This window comes from Phodopus roborovskii, unplaced genomic scaffold (assembly GCF_943737965.1).
Source record: "Phodopus roborovskii unplaced genomic scaffold, PHOROB, whole genome shotgun sequence".
In the NCBI taxonomy this organism is placed as follows: domain Eukaryota; kingdom Metazoa; phylum Chordata; class Mammalia; order Rodentia; family Cricetidae; genus Phodopus; species Phodopus roborovskii.
In genome coordinates this window covers 126,496-145,507 of record NW_026126651.1, presented here as the reverse complement: position 1 = coordinate 145,507, position 19,012 = coordinate 126,496, and the positions used below count along the sequence as shown (strand labels likewise).

General features: G+C 48.0%; 4 protein-coding genes across 4 annotated transcripts; all 4 read left to right on the top strand.

Annotated features, from left to right (window-relative positions):
* The first annotated feature begins 1,993 nt into the window (after positions 1 to 1,993).
* Positions 1,994 to 3,076, top strand: LOC127213743 (speckle-type POZ protein-like). Its single transcript, XM_051174207.1, has one exon. It carries the CDS (start codon positions 1,994 to 1,996, stop codon positions 3,074 to 3,076), a length of 1,083 nt encoding a protein of 360 aa, XP_051030164.1.
* Positions 3,077 to 6,821: 3,745 nt separating this feature from the next.
* On the top strand, positions 6,822 to 7,904 carry LOC127213742 (speckle-type POZ protein-like). The gene has a single exon (XM_051174206.1). It carries the CDS (start codon positions 6,822 to 6,824, stop codon positions 7,902 to 7,904), a length of 1,083 nt encoding a protein of 360 aa, XP_051030163.1.
* Positions 7,905 to 11,716: 3,812 nt separating this feature from the next.
* Positions 11,717 to 12,799, top strand: LOC127213741 (speckle-type POZ protein-like). Its single transcript, XM_051174205.1, has one exon. The coding sequence runs from the start codon at positions 11,717 to 11,719 to the stop codon at positions 12,797 to 12,799; it is 1,083 nt and encodes a 360-aa protein (XP_051030162.1).
* Positions 12,800 to 16,539: 3,740 nt separating this feature from the next.
* Positions 16,540 to 17,622, top strand: LOC127213739 (speckle-type POZ protein-like). The gene has a single exon (XM_051174204.1). It carries the CDS (start codon positions 16,540 to 16,542, stop codon positions 17,620 to 17,622), a length of 1,083 nt encoding a protein of 360 aa, XP_051030161.1.
* The last annotated feature ends 1,390 nt before the right edge of the window (positions 17,623 to 19,012 follow it).

Genomic DNA, 19,012 nt, shown 5'->3' with positions numbered 1-19,012 from the left:
TGATGAAGAGAAGCACAGCTAAGCACAGGCCAATCTCCTGCAGTCCAGTCTTACAGAAGGAGGAGGAGAGATAAAGTGAGCAAGGCGGGTAAAGAAAGGCCTTGGCCTGGATACACAAAGAAACAGCAGACCCAAGCAAGATTCGAGTGGGAGGTCACTGTCTAAGGGCTGCCAGCTGGAGAGCTTCCTAAAACTGAAGACTGAACTTGGCCTCGGGAGTATGTATGACATTTGGGTGTCTTGGGCAGTTTTGGGCACCACAGCTGGCAGGAAACAGAGCCAATTCCCTGTGGAGAGATCCCTTCCTAAGCCTAGGTATAGGAGGGAAATTCTTTATCTGGTCTCAAGTAATGTCAATTACTATGCTGATTCCCCATGTGGGAATTCCCCATCCAGATGAGTGAATTGGGCTTGGGGTTGGGAGAATGTGGGCATTCCTGCGGGATTGAGAGGCAACTGGGATTGGGATGTAAAATGACGTAGGTGTAAAAAAAAAATTTAAAGACAATATGAGAACAATAACTTAGAGGAAAACAAGTGAAATGCCCAGTATTTGGCGAGTAATTGAGAAACGGGAATCTACTCTGTCAGCATGAACGGATAGAGAAGAGTTTCGGATCTTCGTTTCTTCACTTGACACAATAAGCACAAGATACTCCCGGTTCCTCACCTGACTTCATGTGCAATAAACTAACATCTTGACATTGAGATCATTGCACTGGGAAATACTCTGCTGCAGGTGAATTAGGTAGCTAAACTTGCAGCAGGAACATTGGAGACCCAGGGACGGACCCACCCTAACCCTCATCTTGAGGCCAGAAGACCGATAATCCTCTAATCCTCTCCTTGGGCTTTAATGAGGCCACGCCCTCTGGGAGGAGCCCATAAAGGGACTTACACAGAGGAAGGTCTTCCTCTTTGCCCAGTGTTCTGTGCCTTGAAGGAAGTCTTTTCCCTCACTGGCATTAGCTACTAATTTTCTGAATTCCTGCAAATACTGAAGACCAGCAGACAAGGTAGGTCTACCCCAGCCTTACTGAGTAAGGACTGCATTTTAGACTTACAGCCCGGGGTCCTCTTAATGAATCCCTTTTCTTCATGCAGGCAGAGATCCCTTCTATATATAACCTCCTGCCCTAGAGAAGCTCTGTACCACACATTTGATTTATGAAATGCTAGTAGCCATTCAACAGCCGAGTATGACCCAAGATTCAATATAGACAAGAAAATGGAGAGATGTGACTCTCCCAAGTAGCTTAAAGTGTCTTCTCTGAATCAAACTTTGGGGTCCGGGCAGAAAATTTCAGACATCCCCGAGTCTCCAGCCCCAAGGTGGTGGGAACAGAGAGGGAAGCAGAAAACAGAAATCTGAAAGCTATCTGTGGCGATAAATAGTGGAGGATTTATTGAAGCCATGCAGGTAGTTTACGGAATCCTAGAGCGATGAAAATGGCAAAGCAGCTGTACTAGTGAGGCATGGAAGCCAAGCAGACCACTTTCATCTGAACACTCGGGAGACAAAGCAGATAGATGGTTCTCTCTTTGTTCAAGTACAAGCAGGGCTACGCCCGAGATGGAACGTGTCTAAAAGGGTAGGAGAGCTCTTGTGCTTCATCACTGAACTAGAGTTGTAGAAAACATAGGAGCGGTGTCTTGTTTTTTCAGTCTCAGTCTCAGGATTATCTCCAGGGTCTGAGGAGAGGAAGCATTCTGATGCTTGGGGAGAGCTCAGAGAGACTGAGGTAGGCAATGGATAGTGGCTTGGTGGCTTTGTCTCCCCTGCTTTACGCTCGAAGCTCAAAACCCAATATCAGTGTCTAGCTCTTTTATTTATTTATTTTGTTTGTGTGTGTGTGTGTGTGTGTGTGTGTGTGTGTTGTAGATATGTGTATTTGTGACTTCCCACACCACAGCTTGAAGACGAAAAGTCGTACTTCTTCATTTCGTATCTAGGTTAACCTTCAAAGGACCACAAGCAAATAAGTCCGCGGACATGGCAGCCGAGTGCCAGAGCTGGGGCTACACAGAAATCAGCTTCCTGGAATTCTGCTACAGTTGGACCATAAGCAACTTCCGTTTCTTCCTGCGGGAAAGCAGCGAAGCCATTAAAAGCCCAACCTTCTCCTCGGGAGCCAGTGACAAAAACCAGTGGTGTCTGAAATTACACCCGAACGGGGTCGATGAAGAAAGCCAGGATTACTTGTCGGTTTACCTATCGTTGCTCAGCTGCCCAAAGAGCCCAGTATGGGCAAAATTCCACTTTTGGATCATCAATTCCGAAGGAGAGCAAACCCAAGGTATGACGAGCCTAAGATTCTATATGTTCCAGCAACATCAACACTGGGGATTCAAAAAGTTCGTCCGTCGAGATTTCCTTCTTTCCAGGGAGCCTTGGCTCCTGGAAGACAATGAGCTGAGCCTCCGGTGCCGGGTGACTGTGGTCAAAGACACCTTCGACATCCCTGATGAGGGCACGAAGCCAGAGTTCCAGACGCCAAGGTGCACGTTGGCAGATGAGTTAGGAGAGCTGTGGGAGAAATCCCTCTTCACAGACTGCTGCCTGGTGGTAGCTGGCCAGGAGTTCCAGGCTCACAAGGCCATCTTAGCAGCTCGCTCTGCGGTTTTCAGAGCCATGTTTCAACATGACTTGGAGGAGAGGAGAACAAACCGCGTTGAGATCCACGATCTGGAGCCCCAAGTCTTCGAGGCAATGATGGGATTCATGTACACCGGAAAGGCACCAGCCCTCCAAGGCATGGCAGAAGCTGTGCTGGCAGCTGCAGACAAGTACGGCCTGGATCGGTTGAAGGTCATGTGCGAGGATGCCTTGGGCAGGGACCTCTGCGTGGAGAATGCTGCCCAGACTCTCATCCTGGCTGACCAGCACACTGCAGGGCAGCTGAAAACCCAGGCACTGCATTTCATTACAGCTCATGCTTCCGAGGTCTCTGAGACCTCAAGCTGGAAGACAATGGTGGGCTCATTTCCCCATTTAGTGGCTGAAGCATACAGCTCCCTGGCTTCAGCTCACTGCTCCTCACTGGAGCCCCCTCTCAAACGCCTCAAGCAATCTTAGGATCCACTCCGCAGTGACCTACAGGTGCATTGGAGAAGCAGCAGCCAGAGTTGGTACCAAGGACACCCGGGTAGAGCTCGGGACATCTGTAGCATTCACTGACAATCTTGGGAAAGACAGCATGGGGGCTCAGGACTTTAATACCGCACTACATGATTTCAAAGGCAGGTTGTGTAAGGGGGAGCACCGTATTCTTGCATACTCTACCCACTTGCTGTACTGCTTTGCTTTGTCTTCAACATTTCCATACTGGGGTTTTGCTAAGTTCCTGACCCCACCCCCCTCCCAATCAGTGTCCTTGGAATACACCTGTGTGGGCTACAGTTTACAGAACATGTGATCTAGGATTTAGAGGAAAGGAGGAAGCAAATGTGAACATTTGCTCATAAGAGACATGGATGAGCAAGAAGACACTTTTTCTTTTTCTTTTTCTTTTCTTTTCATTTCATTTCTTTTCTTTTCTTCTTCTTCTTCTTTTTTTTTTTCTCATTTAAATTCAAGCGATCAGACCAGAGGTTTTAGTAGGTTGCCCAAGCAATTGACTGTGCTGCAGAGGAGCAGTTCATGAGTTCAGCTCTCGATATACATGGTTGACTTCTCAGTGATCTCCAAAGGGGACCCAGAGGATTGAAGCCCTCTCTCTATCAGTGTGGTTGTATGCATCACTGTTCACCAAAGGCAATATATATTGTGAATAAAAATTGTACAATCAGTATGTGGGTCCCATGCTGTTTCTGTTAGCTAACGGCCGCTTTAGTCCATTCAACTGTGCTAGGTAGTGGCAGTTTGGGAAGCATCCTAAGAGTCACACCAGGCTCCAAAGTGCCCATTCCCCTTCCATTGCACTTAAAGTTTCCCACTGAGGGTCACTCCATTGTTTACATGTACCACATTTTCCCAGTCCATTCTTCCCTTGAGGGGCAATTAGGTTGTTTTCGGGGTCTGGCTTTTACACATGCTGATGCTGTATGGTGTGTCTGTACATCCTGTGGGCATATGCCCAAGAGCACTACTGCTATGCCTTGAGTTAGATCCATTTCCCCTTCTCCAGAAATGCTTATCCAGACTTCCACAGTGGCAGTACAAGTTTGTGCTCCCACCAGCAGTGGAGCAGTGCTCACCTTACTGCACAACCTCTCCAGCGTAAGTGTAAGATGATATCTGAGAGGACGTTTGATTTGGATTTCTCTGATGGCTCAGGATCTTGGATCCTGATCGCTTCCTTATTGGCCTTTTGGTCCTCTGAGGTTCTTGTGTTGGAATTCTCTGCTTAGCTCTGTATCTCGTGAATTCACTCACAAGAGGACAAGCCAAGGCCAAGCAGCCTATACTCCACAAACACAGAGAAGCCAGGAAAGTAGGAGGGCCTTAAGACAGCCCTACTTGTACACTCCCCTGCCCAGAATGTGGAAATGGACAAGATCTCCTGAGTGAAATAGGCCCAAGGGTGTTAGGGGAGTGCACAGGGGAAAGGGGGAGCAGAGTATAGATCAGGAGGGTCTGGGGATTTCAACTTGGGGCAAGGCAAGAGAGGAACTGAGCAAGAGAAGGGATACCTCGATAGAAGGAGGGAGATGTTTTGGGGTGAAACCGAGCCCAGGCTCTCGGGAAATTCCAATGAATCCACAATGCAGAGCCCTGCTCAGAACCTAAGCCTCAGGGGATAGGGTGTCTTAACTGCCCTTGCCTTGTAATCAGCTTGATGACTCCCTTCTTTGTCAATGTCGAAACTTCATCCAGTACCTGATGGGATCTGATGAAGAGAAGCACAGCTAAGCACAGGCCAATCTCCTGCAGTCCAGTCTTACAGAAGGAGGAGGAGAGATAAAGTGAGCAAGGCGGGTAAAGAAAGGCCTTGGCCTGGATACACAAAGAAACAGCAGACCCAAGCAAGATTCGAGTGGGAGGTCACTGTCTAAGGGCTGCCAGCTGGAGAGCTTCCTAAAACTGAAGACTGAACTTGGCCTCGGGAGTATGTATGACATTTGGGTGTCTTGGGCAGTTTTGGGCACCACAGCTGGCAGGAAACAGAGCCAATTCCCTGTGGAGAGATCCCTTCCTAAGCCTAGGTATAGGAGGGAAATTCTTTATCTGGTCTCAAGTGATGTCAATTACTATGCTGATTCCCCATGTGGGAATTCCCCATCCAGATGAGTGAATTGGGCTTGGGGTTGGGAGAATGTGGGCATTCCTGCGGGATTGAGAGGCAACTGGGATTGGGATGTAAAATGACGTAGGTGTAAAAAAAAAATTTAAAGACAATATGAGAACAATAACTTAGAGGAAAACAAGTGAAATGCCCAGTATTTGGCGAGTAATTGAGAAACGGGAATCTACTCTGTCAGCATGAACGGATAGAGAAGAGTTTCGGATCTTCGTTTCTTCACTTGACACAATAAGCACAAGATACTCCCGGTTCCTCACCTGACTTCATGTGCAATAAACTAACATCTTGACATTGAGATCATTGCACTGGGAAATACTCTGCTGCAGGTGAATTAGGTAGCTAAACTTGCAGCAGGAACATTGGAGACCCAGGGACTGACCCACCCTAACCCTCATCTTGAGGCCAGAAGACCGATAATCCTCTAATCCTCTCCTTGGGCTTTAATGAGGCCACGCCCTCTGGGAGGAGCCCATAAAGGGACTTACACAGAGGAAGGTCTTCCTCTTTGCCCAGTGTTCTGCGCCTTGAAGGAAGTCTTTTCCCTCACTGGCATTAGCTACTAATTTTCTGAATTCCTGCAAATACTGAAGACCAGCAGACAAGGTAGGTCTACCCCAGCCTTACTGAGTAAGGACTGCATTTTAGACTTACAGCCCGGGGTCCTCTTAATGAATCCCTTTTCTTCATGCAGGCAGAGATCCCTTCTATATATAACCTCCTGCCCTAGAGAAGCTCTGTACCACACATTTGATTTATGAAATGCTAGTAGCCATTCAACAGCCGAGTATGACCCAAGATTCAATATAGACAAGAAAATGGAGAGATGTGACTCTCCCAAGTAGCTTAAAGTGTCTTCTCTGAATCAAACTTTGGGGTCCGGGCAGAAAATTTCAGACATCCCCGAGTCTCCAGCCCCAAGGTGGTGGGAACAGAGAGAGAAGCAGAAAACAGAAATCTGAAAGCTATCTGTGGCGATAAGTAGTGGAGCATTTATTGAAGCCATTCAGGTAGTTTACAGAATCCTAGAGCGATGAAAATGGCAAAGCAGCTGTACTAGTGAGGCATGGAAGCCAAGCAGACCACTTTCATCTGAACACTCGGGAGACAAAGCAGATAGATGGTTCTCTCTTTGTTCAAGTACAAGCAGGGCTACGCCCGAGGTGGAACATGTCTAAAAGGGTAGGAGAGCTCTTGTGCTTCATCACTGAACTAGAGTTGTAGAAAACATAGGAGCGGTGTCTTGTTTTTTCAGTCTCAGTCTCAGGATTATCTCCAGGGTCTGAGGAGAGGAAGCATTCTGATGCTTGGGGAGAGCTCAGAGAGACTGAGGTAGGCAAGGGATAGTGGCTTGGTGGCTTTGTCTCCCCTGCTTTACGCTCGAAGCTCAAAACCCAATATCAGTGTCTAGCTCTTTTATTTATTTATTTTGTTTGTGTGTGTGTGTGTGTGTGTGTGTGTGTGTTGTAGATATGTGTATTTGTGACTTCCCACACCACAGCTTGAAGACGAAAAGTCGTACTTCTTCATTTCGTATCTAGGTTAACCTTCAAAGGACCACAAGCAAATAAGTCCGCGGACATGGCAGCCGAGTGCCAGAGCTGGGGCTACACAGAAATCAGCTTCCTGGAATTCTGCTACAGTTGGACCATAAGCAACTTCCGTTTCTTCCTGCGGGAAAGCAGCGAAGCCATTAAAAGCCCAACCTTCTCCTCGGGAGCCAGTGACAAAAACCAGTGGTGTCTGAAATTACACCCGAACGGGGTCGATGAAGAAAGCCAGGATTACTTGTCGGTTTACCTATCGTTGCTCAGCTGCCCAAAGAGCCCAGTATGGGCAAAATTCCACTTTTGGATCATCAATTCCGAAGGAGAGCAAACCCAAGGTATGACGAGCCTAAGATTCTATATGTTCCAGCAACATCAACACTGGGGATTCAAAAAGTTCGTCCGTCGAGATTTCCTTCTTTCCAGGGAGCCTTGGCTCCTGGAAGACAATGAGCTGAGCCTCCGGTGCCGGGTGACTGTGGTCAAAGACACCTTCGACATCCCTGATGAGGGCACGAAGCCAGAGTTCCAGACGCCAAGGTGCACGTTGGCAGATGAGTTAGGAGAGCTGTGGGAGAAATCCCTCTTCACAGACTGCTGCCTGGTGGTAGCTGGCCAGGAGTTCCAGGCTCACAAGGCCATCTTAGCAGCTCGCTCTGCGGTTTTCAGAGCCATGTTTCAACATGACTTGGAGGAGAGGAGAACAAACCGCGTTGAGATCCACGATCTGGAGCCCCAAGTCTTCGAGGCAATGATGGGATTCATGTACACCGGAAAGGCACCAGCCCTCCAAGGCATGGCAGAAGCTGTGCTGGCAGCTGCAGACAAGTACGGCCTGGATCGGTTGAAGGTCATGTGCGAGGATGCCTTGGGCAGGGACCTCTGCGTGGAGAATGCTGCCCAGACTCTCATCCTGGCTGACCAGCACACTGCAGGGCAGCTGAAAACCCAGGCACTGCATTTCATTACAGCTCATGCTTCCGAGGTCTCTGAGACCTCAAGCTGGAAGACAATGGTGGGCTCATTTCCCCATTTAGTGGCTGAAGCATACAGCTCCCTGGCTTCAGCTCACTGCTCCTCACTGGAGCCCCCTCTCAAACGCCTCAAGCAATCTTAGGATCCACTCCGCAGTGACCTACAGGTGCATTGGAGAAGCAGCAGCCAGAGTTGGTACCAAGGACACCCGGGTAGAGCTCGGGACATCTGTAGCATTCACTGACAATCTTGGGAAAGACAGCATGGGGGCTCAGGACTTTAATACCGCACTACATGATTTCAAAGGCAGGTTGTGTAAGGGGGGAGCACCGTATTCTTGCATACTCTACCCACTTGCTGTACTGCTTTGCTTTGTCTTCAACATTTCCATACTGGGGTTTTGCTAAGTTCCTGACCCCACCCCCCTCCCAATCAGTGTCCTTGGAATACACCTGTGTGGGCTACAGTTTACAGAACATGTGATCTAGGATTTAGAGGAAAGGAGGAAGCAAATGTGAACATTTGCTCATAAGAGACATGGATGAGCAAGAAGACACTTTTTCATTTTCTTTTTCTTTTCTTTTCATTTCATTTCTTTTCTTTTCTTTTCTTTTCTTCTTCTTCTTCTTCTTCTTCTTCTTCTTCTTCTTCTTCTTCTTCTTCTTCTTCTTCTTCTCTCTCTCTCTCTCTTTTGTTCTTGTTTAAATTCAGGCGATCAGACCAGAGGTTTTAGTAGGCTGCCCAAGCAATTGACTCTGCTGCAGAGGAGTAGTTCATGAGTTCAGCTCTCGATATACATGGTTGACTTCTCAGTGATCTCCAACTGGGGACCCAGAGGATTGAAGCCCTCTCTCTATCTGTGTGGTTGTATGCATCACTGTTCACCAAAGGCTATATATATTGTGAATAAAAATTGTACAATCAGTATGTGTTTTCCATGCTGTTTCTGTTAGCTAACGGCCGCTTTAGTCCATTCAACTGTGCTAGGTAGTGGCAGTTTGGGAAGCATCCTAAGAGTCACACCAGGCTCCAAAGTGCCCATTCCCCTTCCATTGCACTTAAAGTTTCCCACTGAGGGTCACTCCATTGTTTACATGTACCACATTTTCCCAGTCCATTCTTCCCTTGAGGGGCAATTAGGTTGTTTTCGGGGTCTGGCTTTTACACATGCTGATGCTGTATGGTGTGTCTGTGCATCCTGTGGGCATATGCCCAAGAGCACTACTGCTATGCCTTGAGTTAGATCCATTTCCCCTTCTCCAGAAATGCTTATCCAGACTTCCACAGTGGCAGTACAAGTTTGTGCTCCCACCAGCAGTGGAGCAGTGCTCACCTTACTGCACAACCTCTCCAGCGTAAGTGTACGATGATATCTGAGAGGACGTTTGATTTGGATTTCTCTGATGGCTCAGGATCTTGGATCCTGATCGCTTCCTTATTGGCCTTTTGGTCCTCTGAGGTTCTTGTGTTGGAATTCTCTGCTTAGCTCTGTATCTCGTGAATTCACTCACAAGAAGACAAGCCAAGGCCAAGCAGCCTATACTCCACAAACACAGAGAAGCCAGGAAAGTAGGAGGGCCTTAAGACAGCCCTACTTGTACACTCCCTGCCCAGAATGTGGAAATGGACAAGATCTCCTGAGTGAAATAGGCCCAAGGGTGTTAGGGGGAGTGCACAGGGGAAAGGGGGAGCAGAGTGTAGATCAGGAGGGTCTGGGGATTTCAACTTGGGGCAAGGCAAGAGAGGAACTGAGCAAGAGAAGGGATACCTCGATAGAAGGAGGGAGATGTTTTGGGGTGAAACCGAGCCCAGGCTCTCGGGAAATTCCAATGAATCCACAATGCAGAGCCCTGCTCAGAACCTAAGCCTCAGGGGATAGGGTGTCTTAACTGCCCTTGCCTTGTAATCAGCTTGATGACTCCCTTCTTTGTCAATGTCGAAACTTCATCCAGTACCTGATGGGATCTGATGAAGAGAAGCACAGCTAAGCACAGGCCAATCTCCTGCAGTCCAGTCTTACAGAAGGAGGAGGAGAGATAAAGTGAGCAAGGCGGGTAAAGAAAGGCCTTGGCCTGGATACACAAAGAAACAGCAGACCCAAGCAAGATTCGAGTGGGAGGTCACTGTCTAAGGGCTGCCGGCTGGAGAGCTTCCTAAAACTGAAGACTGAACTTGGCCTCGGGAGTATGTATGACATTTGGGTGTCTTGGGCAGTTTTGGGCACCACAGCTGGCAGGAAACAGAGCCAATTCCCTGTGGAGAGATCCCTTCCTAAGCCTAGGTATAGGAGGGAAATTCTTTATCTGGTCTCAAGTGATGTCAATTACTATGCTGATTCCCCATGTGGGAATTCCCCATCCAGATGAGTGAATTGGGCTTGGGGTTGGGAGAATGTGGGCATTCCTGCGGGATTGAGAGGCAACTGGGATTGGGATGTAAAATGACGTAGGTGTAAAAAAAAAAATTTAAAGACAATATGAGAACAATAACTTAGAGGAAAACAAGTGAAATGCCCAGTATTTGGCGAGTAATTGAGAAACGGGAATCTACTCTGTCAGCATGAACGGATAGAGAAGAGTTTCGGATCTTCGTTTCTTCACTTGACACAATAAGCACAAGATACTCCCGGTTCCTCACCTGACTTCATGTGCAATAAACTAACATCTTGACATTGAGATCATTGCACTGGGAAATACTCTGCTGCAGGTGAATTAGGTAGCTAAACTTGCAGCAGGAACATTGGAGACCCAGGGACGGACCCACCCTAACCCTCATCTTGAGGCCAGAAGACCGATAATCCTCTAATCCTCTCCTTGGGCTTTAATGAGGCCACGCCCTCTGGGAGGAGCCCATAAAGGGACTTACACAGAGGAAGGTCTTCCTCTTTGCCCAGTGTTCTGCGCCTTGAAGGAAGTCTTTTCCCTCACTGGCATTAGCTACTAATTTTCTGAATTCCTGCAAATACTGAAGACCAGCAGACAAGGTAGGTCTACCCCAGCCTTACTGAGTAAGGACTGCATTTTAGACTTACAGCCCGGGGTCCTCTTAATGAATCCCTTTTCTTCATGCAGGCAGAGATCCCTTCTATATATAACCTCCTGCCCTAGAGAAGCTCTGTACCACACATTTGATTTATGAAATGCTAGTAGCCATTCAACAGCCGAGTATGACCCAAGATTCAATATAGACAAGAAAATGGAGAGATGTGACTCTCCCAAGTAGCTTAAAGTGTCTTCTCTGAATCAAACTTTGGGGTCCGGGCAGAAAATTTCAGACATCCCCGAGTCTCCAGCCCCAAGGTGGTGGGAACAGAGAGGGAAGCAGAAAACAGAAATCTGAAAGCTATCTGTGGCGATAAGTAGTGGAGCATTTATTGAAGCCATTCAGGTAGTTTACGGAATCCTAGAGCGATGAAAATGGCAAAGCAGCTGTACTAGTGAGGCATGGAAGCCAAGCAGACCACTTTCATCTGAACACTCGGGAGACAAAGCAGATAGATGGTTCTCTCTTTGTTCAAGTACAAGCAGGGCTACGCCCGAGGTGGAACATGTCTAAAAGGGTAGGAGAGCTCTTGTGCTTCATCACTGAACTAGAGTTGTAGAAAACATAGGAGCGGTGTCTTGTTTTTTCAGTCTCAGTCTCAGGATTATCTCCAGGGTCTGAGGAGAGGAAGCATTCTGATGCTTGGGGAGAGCTCAGAGAGACTGAGGTAGGCAAGGGATAGTGGCTTGGTGGCTTTGTCTCCCCTGCTTTACGCTCGAAGCTCAAAACCCAATATCAGTGTCTAGCTCTTTTATTTATTTATTTTGTTTGTGTGTGTGTGTGTGTGTGTGTGTGTTGTAGATATGTGTATTTGTGACTTCCCACACCACAGCTTGAAGACGAAAAGTCGTACTTCTTCATTTCGTATCTAGGTTAACCTTCAAAGGACCACAAGCAAATAAGTCCGCGGACATGGCAGCCGAGTGCCAGAGCTGGGGCTACACAGAAATCAGCTTCCTGGAATTCTGCTACAGTTGGACCATAAGCAACTTCCGTTTCTTCCTGCGGGAAAGCAGCGAAGCCATTAAAAGCCCAACCTTCTCCTCGGGAGCCAGTGACAAAAACCAGTGGTGTCTGAAATTACACCCGAACGGGGTCGATGAAGAAAGCCAGGATTACTTGTCGGTTTACCTATCGTTGCTCAGCTGCCCAAAGAGCCCAGTATGGGCAAAATTCCACTTTTGGATCATCAATTCCGAAGGAGAGCAAACCCAAGGTATGACGAGCCTAAGATTCTATATGTTCCAGCAACATCAACACTGGGGATTCAAAAAGTTCGTCCGTCGAGATTTCCTTCTTTCCAGGGAGCCTTGGCTCCTGGAAGACAATGAGCTGAGCCTCTGGTGCTGGGTGACTGTGGTCAAAGACACCTTCGACATCCCTGATGAGGGCACGAAGCCAGAGTTCCAGACGCCAAGGTGCACGTTGGCAGATGAGTTAGGAGAGCTGTGGGAGAAATCCCTCTTCACAGACTGCTGCCTGGTGGTAGCTGGCCAGGAGTTCCAGGCTCACAAGGCCATCTTAGCAGCTCGCTCTGCGGTTTTCAGAGCCATGTTTCAACATGACTTGGAGGAGAGGAGAACAAACCGCGTTGAGATCCACGATCTGGAGCCCCAAGTCTTCGAGGCAATGATGGGATTCATGTACACCGGAAAGGCACCAGCCCTCCAAGGCATGGCAGAAGCTGTGCTGGCAGCTCCAGGCAAGTACGGCCTGGATCGGTTGAAGGTCATGTGCGAGGATGCCTTGGGCAGGGACCTCTGCGTGGAGAATGCTGCCCAGACTCTCATCCTGGCTGACCAGCACACTGCAGGGCAGCTGAAAACCCAGGCACTGCATTTCATTACAGCTCATGCTTCCGAGGTCTCTGAGACCTCAAGCTGGAAGACAATGGTGGGCTCATTTCCCCATTTAGTGGCTGAAGCATACAGCTCCCTGGCTTCAGCTCACTGCTCCTCACTGGAGCCCCCTCTCAAACGCCTCAAGCAATCTTAGGATCCACTCCGCAGTGACCTACAGGTGCATTGGAGAAGCAGCAGCCAGAGTTGGTACCAAGGACACCCGGGTAGAGCTCGGGACATCTGTAGCATTCACTGACAATCTTGGGAAAGACAGCATGGGGGCTCAGGACTTTAATACCGCACTACATGATTTCAAAGGCAGGTTGTGTAAGGGGGAGCACCGTATTCTTGCATACTCTACCCACTTGCTGTACTGCTTTGCTTTGTCTTCAACATTTCCATACTGGGGTTTTGCTAAGTTCCTGACCCCACCCCCTTCCCAATCAGTGTCCTTGGAATACACCTGTGTGGGCTACAGTTTACAGAACATGTGATCTAGGATTTAGAGGAAAGGAGGAAGCAAATGTGAACATTTGCTCATAAGAGACATGGATGAGCAAGAAGACACTTTTTCTTTTTCTTTTCTTTTCATTTCATTTCATTTCTTTTCTTTTCTTCTTCTTCTTCTTTTTTTTTTCTCATTTAAATTCAAGCGATCAGACCAGAGGTTTTAGTAGGTTGCCCAAGCAATTGACTGTGCTGCAGAGGAGCAGTTCATGAGTTCAGCTCTCGATATACATGGTTGACTTCTCAGTGATCTCCAAAGGGGACCCAGAGGATTGAAGCCCTCTCTCTATCAGTGTGGTTGTATGCATCACTGTTCACCAAAGGCAATATATATTGTGAATAAAAATTGTACAATCAGTATGTGGGTCCCATGCTGTTTCTGTTAGCTAACGGCCGCTTTAGTCCATTCAACTGTGCTAGGTAGTGGCAGTTTGGGAAGCATCCTAAGAGTCACACCAGGCTCCAAAGTGCCCATTCCCCTTCCATTGCACTTAAAGTTTCCCACTGAGGGTCACTCCATTGTTTACATGTACCACATTTTCCCAGTCCATTCTTCCCTTGAGGGGCAATTAGGTTGTTTTCGGGGTCTGGCTTTTACACATGCTGATGCTGTATGGTGTGTCTGTACATCCTGTGGGCATATGCCCAAGAGCACTACTGCTATGCCTTGAGTTAGATCCATTTCCCCTTCTCCAGAAATGCTTATCCAGACTTCCACAGTGGCAGTACAAGTTTGTGCTCCCACCAGCAGTGGAGCAGTGCTCACCTTACTGCACAACCTCTCCAGCGTAAGTGTAAGATGATATCTGAGAGGACGTTTGATTTGGATTTCTCTGATGGCTCAGGATCTTGGATCCTGATCGCTTCCTTATTGGCCTTTTGGTCCTCTGAGGTTCTTGTGTTGGAATTCTCTGCTTAGCTCTGTATCTCGTGAATTCACTCACAAGAGGACAAGCCAAGGCCAAGCAGCCTATACTCCACAAACACAGAGAAGCCAGGAAAGTAGGAGGGCCTTAAGACAGCCCTACTTGTACACTCCCTGCCCAGAATGTGGAAATGGACAAGATCTCCTGAGTGAAATAGGCCCAAGGGTGTTAGGGGGAGTGCACAGGGGAAAGGGGGAGCAGAGTATAGATCAGGAGGGTCTGGGGATTTCAACTTGGGGCAAGGCAAGAGAGGAACTGAGCAAGAGAAGGGATACCTCGATAGAAGGAGGGAGATGTTTTGGGGTGAAACCGAGCCCAGGCTCTCGGGAAATTCCAATGAATCCACAATGCAGAGCCCTGCTCAGAACCTAAGCCTCAGGGGATAGGGTGTCTTAACTGCCCTTGCCTTGTAATCAGCTTGATGACTCCCTTCTTTGTCAATGTCGAAACTTCATCCAGTACCTGATGGGATCTGATGAAGAGAAGCACAGCTAAGCACAGGCCAATCTCCTGCAGTCCAGTCTTACAGAAGGAGGAGGAGAGATAAAGTGAGCAAGGCGGGTAAAGAAAGGCCTTGGCCTGGATACACAAAGAAACAGCAGACCCAAGCAAGATTCGAGTGGGAGGTCACTGTCTAAGGGCTGCCGGCTGGAGAGCTTCCTAAAACTGAAGACTGAACTTGGCCTCGGGAGTATGTATGACATTTGGGTGTCTTGGGCAGTTTTGGGCACCACAGCTGGCAGGAAACAGAGCCAATTCCCTGTGGAGAGATCCCTTCCTAAGCCTAGGTATAGGAGGGAAATTCTTTATCTGGTCTCAAGTGATGTCAATTACTATGCTGATTCCCCATGTGGGAATTCCCCATCCAGATGAGTGAATTGGGCTTGGGGTTGGGAGAATGTGGGCATTCCTGCGGGATTGAGAGGCAACTGGGATTGGGATGTAAAATGACGTAGGTGTAAAAAAAAAAATTTAAAGACAATATGAGAACAATAACTTAGAGGAAAACAAGTGAAATGCCCAGTATTTGGCGAGTAATTGAGAAACGGGAATCTACTCTGTCAGCATGAACGGATAGAGAAGAGTTTCGGATCTTCGTTTCTTCACTTGACACAATAAGCACAAGATACTCCCGGTTCCTCACCTGACTTCATGTGCAATAAACTAACATCTTGACATTGAGATCATTGCACTGGGAAATACTCTGCTGCAGGTGAATTAGGTAGCTAAACTTGCAGCAGGAACATTGGAGACCCAGGGACGGACCCACCCTAACCCTCATCTTGAGGCCAGAAGACCGATAATCCTCTAATCCTCTCCTTGGGCTTTAATGAGGCCACGCCCTCTGGGAGGAGCCCATAAAGGGACTTACACAGAGGAAGGTCTTCCTCTTTGCCCAGTGTTCTGCGCCTTGAAGGAAGTCTTTTCCCTCACTGGCATTAGCTACTAATTTTCTGAATTCCTGCAAATACTGAAGACCAGCAGACAAGGTAGGTCTACCCCAGCCTTACTGAGTAAGGACTGCATTTTAGACTTACAGCCCGGGGTCCTCTTAATGAATCCCTTTTCTTCATGCAGGCAGAGATCCCTTCTATATATAACCTCCTGCCCTAGAGAAGCTCTGTACCACACATTTGATTTATGAAATGCTAGTAGCCATTCAACAGCCGAGTATGACCCAAGATTCAATATAGACAAGAAAATGGAGAGATGTGACTCTCCCAAGTAGCTTAAAGTGTCTTCTCTGAATCAAACTTTGGGGTCCGGGCAGAAAATTTCAGACATCCCCGAGTCTCCAGCCCCAAGGTGGTGGGAACAGAGAGGGAAGCAGAAAACAGAAATCTGAAAGCTATCTGTGGCGATAAGTAGTGGAGCATTTATTGAAGCCATTCAGGTAGTTTACGGAATCCTAGAGCGATGAAAATGGCAAAGCAGCTGTACTAGTGAGGCATGGAAGCCAAGCAGACCACTTTCATCTGAACACTCGGGAGACAAAGCAGATAGATGGTTCTCTCTTTGTTCAAGTACAAGCAGGGCTACGCCCGAGGTGGAACATGTCTAAAAGGGTAGGAGAGCTCTTGTGCTTCATCACTGAACTAGAGTTGTAGAAAACATAGGAGCGGTGTCTTGTTTTTTCAGTCTCAGTCTCAGGATTATCTCCAGGGTCTGAGGAGAGGAAGCATTCTGATGCTTGGGGAGAGCTCAGAGAGACTGAGGTAGGCAAGGGATAGTGGCTTGGTGGCTTTGTCTCCCCTGCTTTACGCTCGAAGCTCAAAACCCAATATCAGTGTCTAGCTCTTTTATTTATTTATTTTGTTTGTGTGTGTGTGTGTGTGTGTGTGTGTTGTAGATATGTGTATTTGTGACTTCCCACACCACAGCTTGAAGACGAAAAGTCGTACTTCTTCATTTCGTATCTAGGTTAACCTTCAAAGGACCACAAGCAAATAAGTCCGCGGACATGGCAGCCGAGTGCCAGAGCTGGGGCTACACAGAAATCAGCTTCCTGGAATTCTGCTACAGTTGGACCATAAGCAACTTCCGTTTCTTCCTGCGGGAAAGCAGCGAAGCCATTAAAAGCCCAACCTTCTCCTCGGGAGCCAGTGACAAAAACCAGTGGTGTCTGAAATTACACCCGAACGGGGTCGATGAAGAAAGCCAGGATTACTTGTCGGTTTACCTATCGTTGCTCAGCTGCCCAAAGAGCCCAGTATGGGCAAAATTCCACTTTTGGATCATCAATTCCGAAGGAGAGCAAACCCAAGGTATGACGAGCCTAAGATTCTATATGTTCCAGCAACATCAACACTGGGGATTCAAAAAGTTCGTCCGTCGAGATTTCCTTCTTTCCAGGGAGCCTTGGCTCCTGGAAGACAATGAGCTGAGCCTCTGGTGCTGGGTGACTGTGGTCAAAGACACCTTCGACATCCCTGATGAGGGCACGAAGCCAGAGTTCCAGACGCCAAGGTGCACGTTGGCAGATGAGTTAGGAGAGCTGTGGGAGAAATCCCTCTTCACAGACTGCTGCCTGGTGGTAGCTGGCCAGGAGTTCCAGGCTCACAAGGCCATCTTAGCAGCTCGCTCTGCGGTTTTCAGAGCCATGTTTCAACATGACTTGGAGGAGAGGAGAACAAACCGCGTTGAGATCCACGATCTGGAGCCCCAAGTCTTCGAGGCAATGATGGGATTCATGTACACCGGAAAGGCACCAGCCCTCCAAGGCATGGCAGAAGCTGTGCTGGCAGCTCCAGGCAAGTACGGCCTGGATCGGTTGAAGGTCATGTGCGAGGATGCCTTGGGCAGGGACCTCTGCGTGGAGAATGCTGCCCAGACTCTCATCCTGGCTGACCAGCACACTGCAGGGCAGCTGAAAACCCAGGCACTGCATTTCATTACAGCTCATGCTTCCGAGGTCTCTGAGACCTCAAGCTGGAAGACAATGGTGGGCTCATTTCCCCATTTAGTGGCTGAAGCATACAGCTCCCTGGCTTCAGCTCACTGCTCCTCACTGGAGCCCCCTCTCAAACGCCTCAAGCAATCTTAGGATCCACTCCGCAGTGACCTACAGGTGCATTGGAGAAGCAGCAGCCAGAGTTGGTACCAAGGACACCCGGGTAGAGCTCGGGACATCTGTAGCATTCACTGACAATCTTGGGAAAGACAGCATGGGGGCTCAGGACTTTAATACCGCACTACATGATTTCAAAGGCAGGTTGTGTAAGGGGGAGCACCGTATTCTTGCATACTCTACCCACTTGCTGTACTGCTTTGCTTTGTCTTCAACATTTCCATACTGGGGTTTTGCTAAGTTCCTGACCCCACCCCCTTCCCAATCAGTGTCCTTGGAATACACCTGTGTGGGCTACAGTTTACAGAACATGTGATCTAGGATTTAGAGGAAAGGAGGAAGCAAATGTGAACATTTGCTCATAAGAGACATGGATGAGCAAGAAGACACTTTTTCTTTTTCTTTTCTTTTCATTTCATTTCATTTCTTTTCTTTTCTTCTTCTTCTTCTTTTTTTTTTTCTCATTTAAATTCAAGCGATCAGACCAGAGGTTTTAGTAGGTTGCCCAAGCAATTGACTGTGCTGCAGAGGAGCAGTTCATGAGTTCAGCTCTCGATATACATGGTTGACTTCTCAGTGATCTCCAAAGGGGACCCAGAGGATTGAAGCCCTCTCTCTATCAGTGTGGTTGTATGCATCACTGTTCACCAAAGGCAATATATATTGTGAATAAAAATTGTACAATCAGTATGTGGGTCCCATGCTGTTTCTGTTAGCTAACGGCCGCTTTAGTCCATTCAACTGTGCTAGGTAGTGGCAGTTTGGGAAGCATCCTAAGAGTCACACCAGGCTCCAAAGTGCCCATTCCCCTTCCATTGCACTTAAAGTTTCCCACTGAGGGTCACTCCATTGTTTACATGTACCACATTTTCCCAGTCCATTCTTCCCTTGAGGGGCAATTAGGTTGTTTTCGGGGTCTGGCTTTTACACATGCTGATGCTGTATGGTGTGTCTGTACATCCTGTGGGCATATGCCCAAGAGCACTACTGCTATGCCTTGAGTTAGATCCATTTCCCCTTCTCCAGAAATGCTTATCCAGACTTCCACAGTGGCAGTACAAGTTTGTGCTCCCACCAGCAGTGGAGCAGTGCTCACCTTACTGCACAACCTCTCCAGCGTAAGTGTAAGATGATATCTGAGAGGACGTTTGATTTGGATTTCTCTGATGGCTCAGGATCTTGGATCCTGATCGCTTCCTTATTGGCCTTTTGGTCCTCTGAGGTTCTTGTGTTGGAATTCTCTGCTTAGCTCTGTATCTCGTGAATTCACTCACAAGAGGACAAGCCAAGGCCAAGCAGCCTATACTCCACAACACAGAGAACCCATTAAAGTAGGAGGGCCTTAAGACAGCCCTACTTGTACACT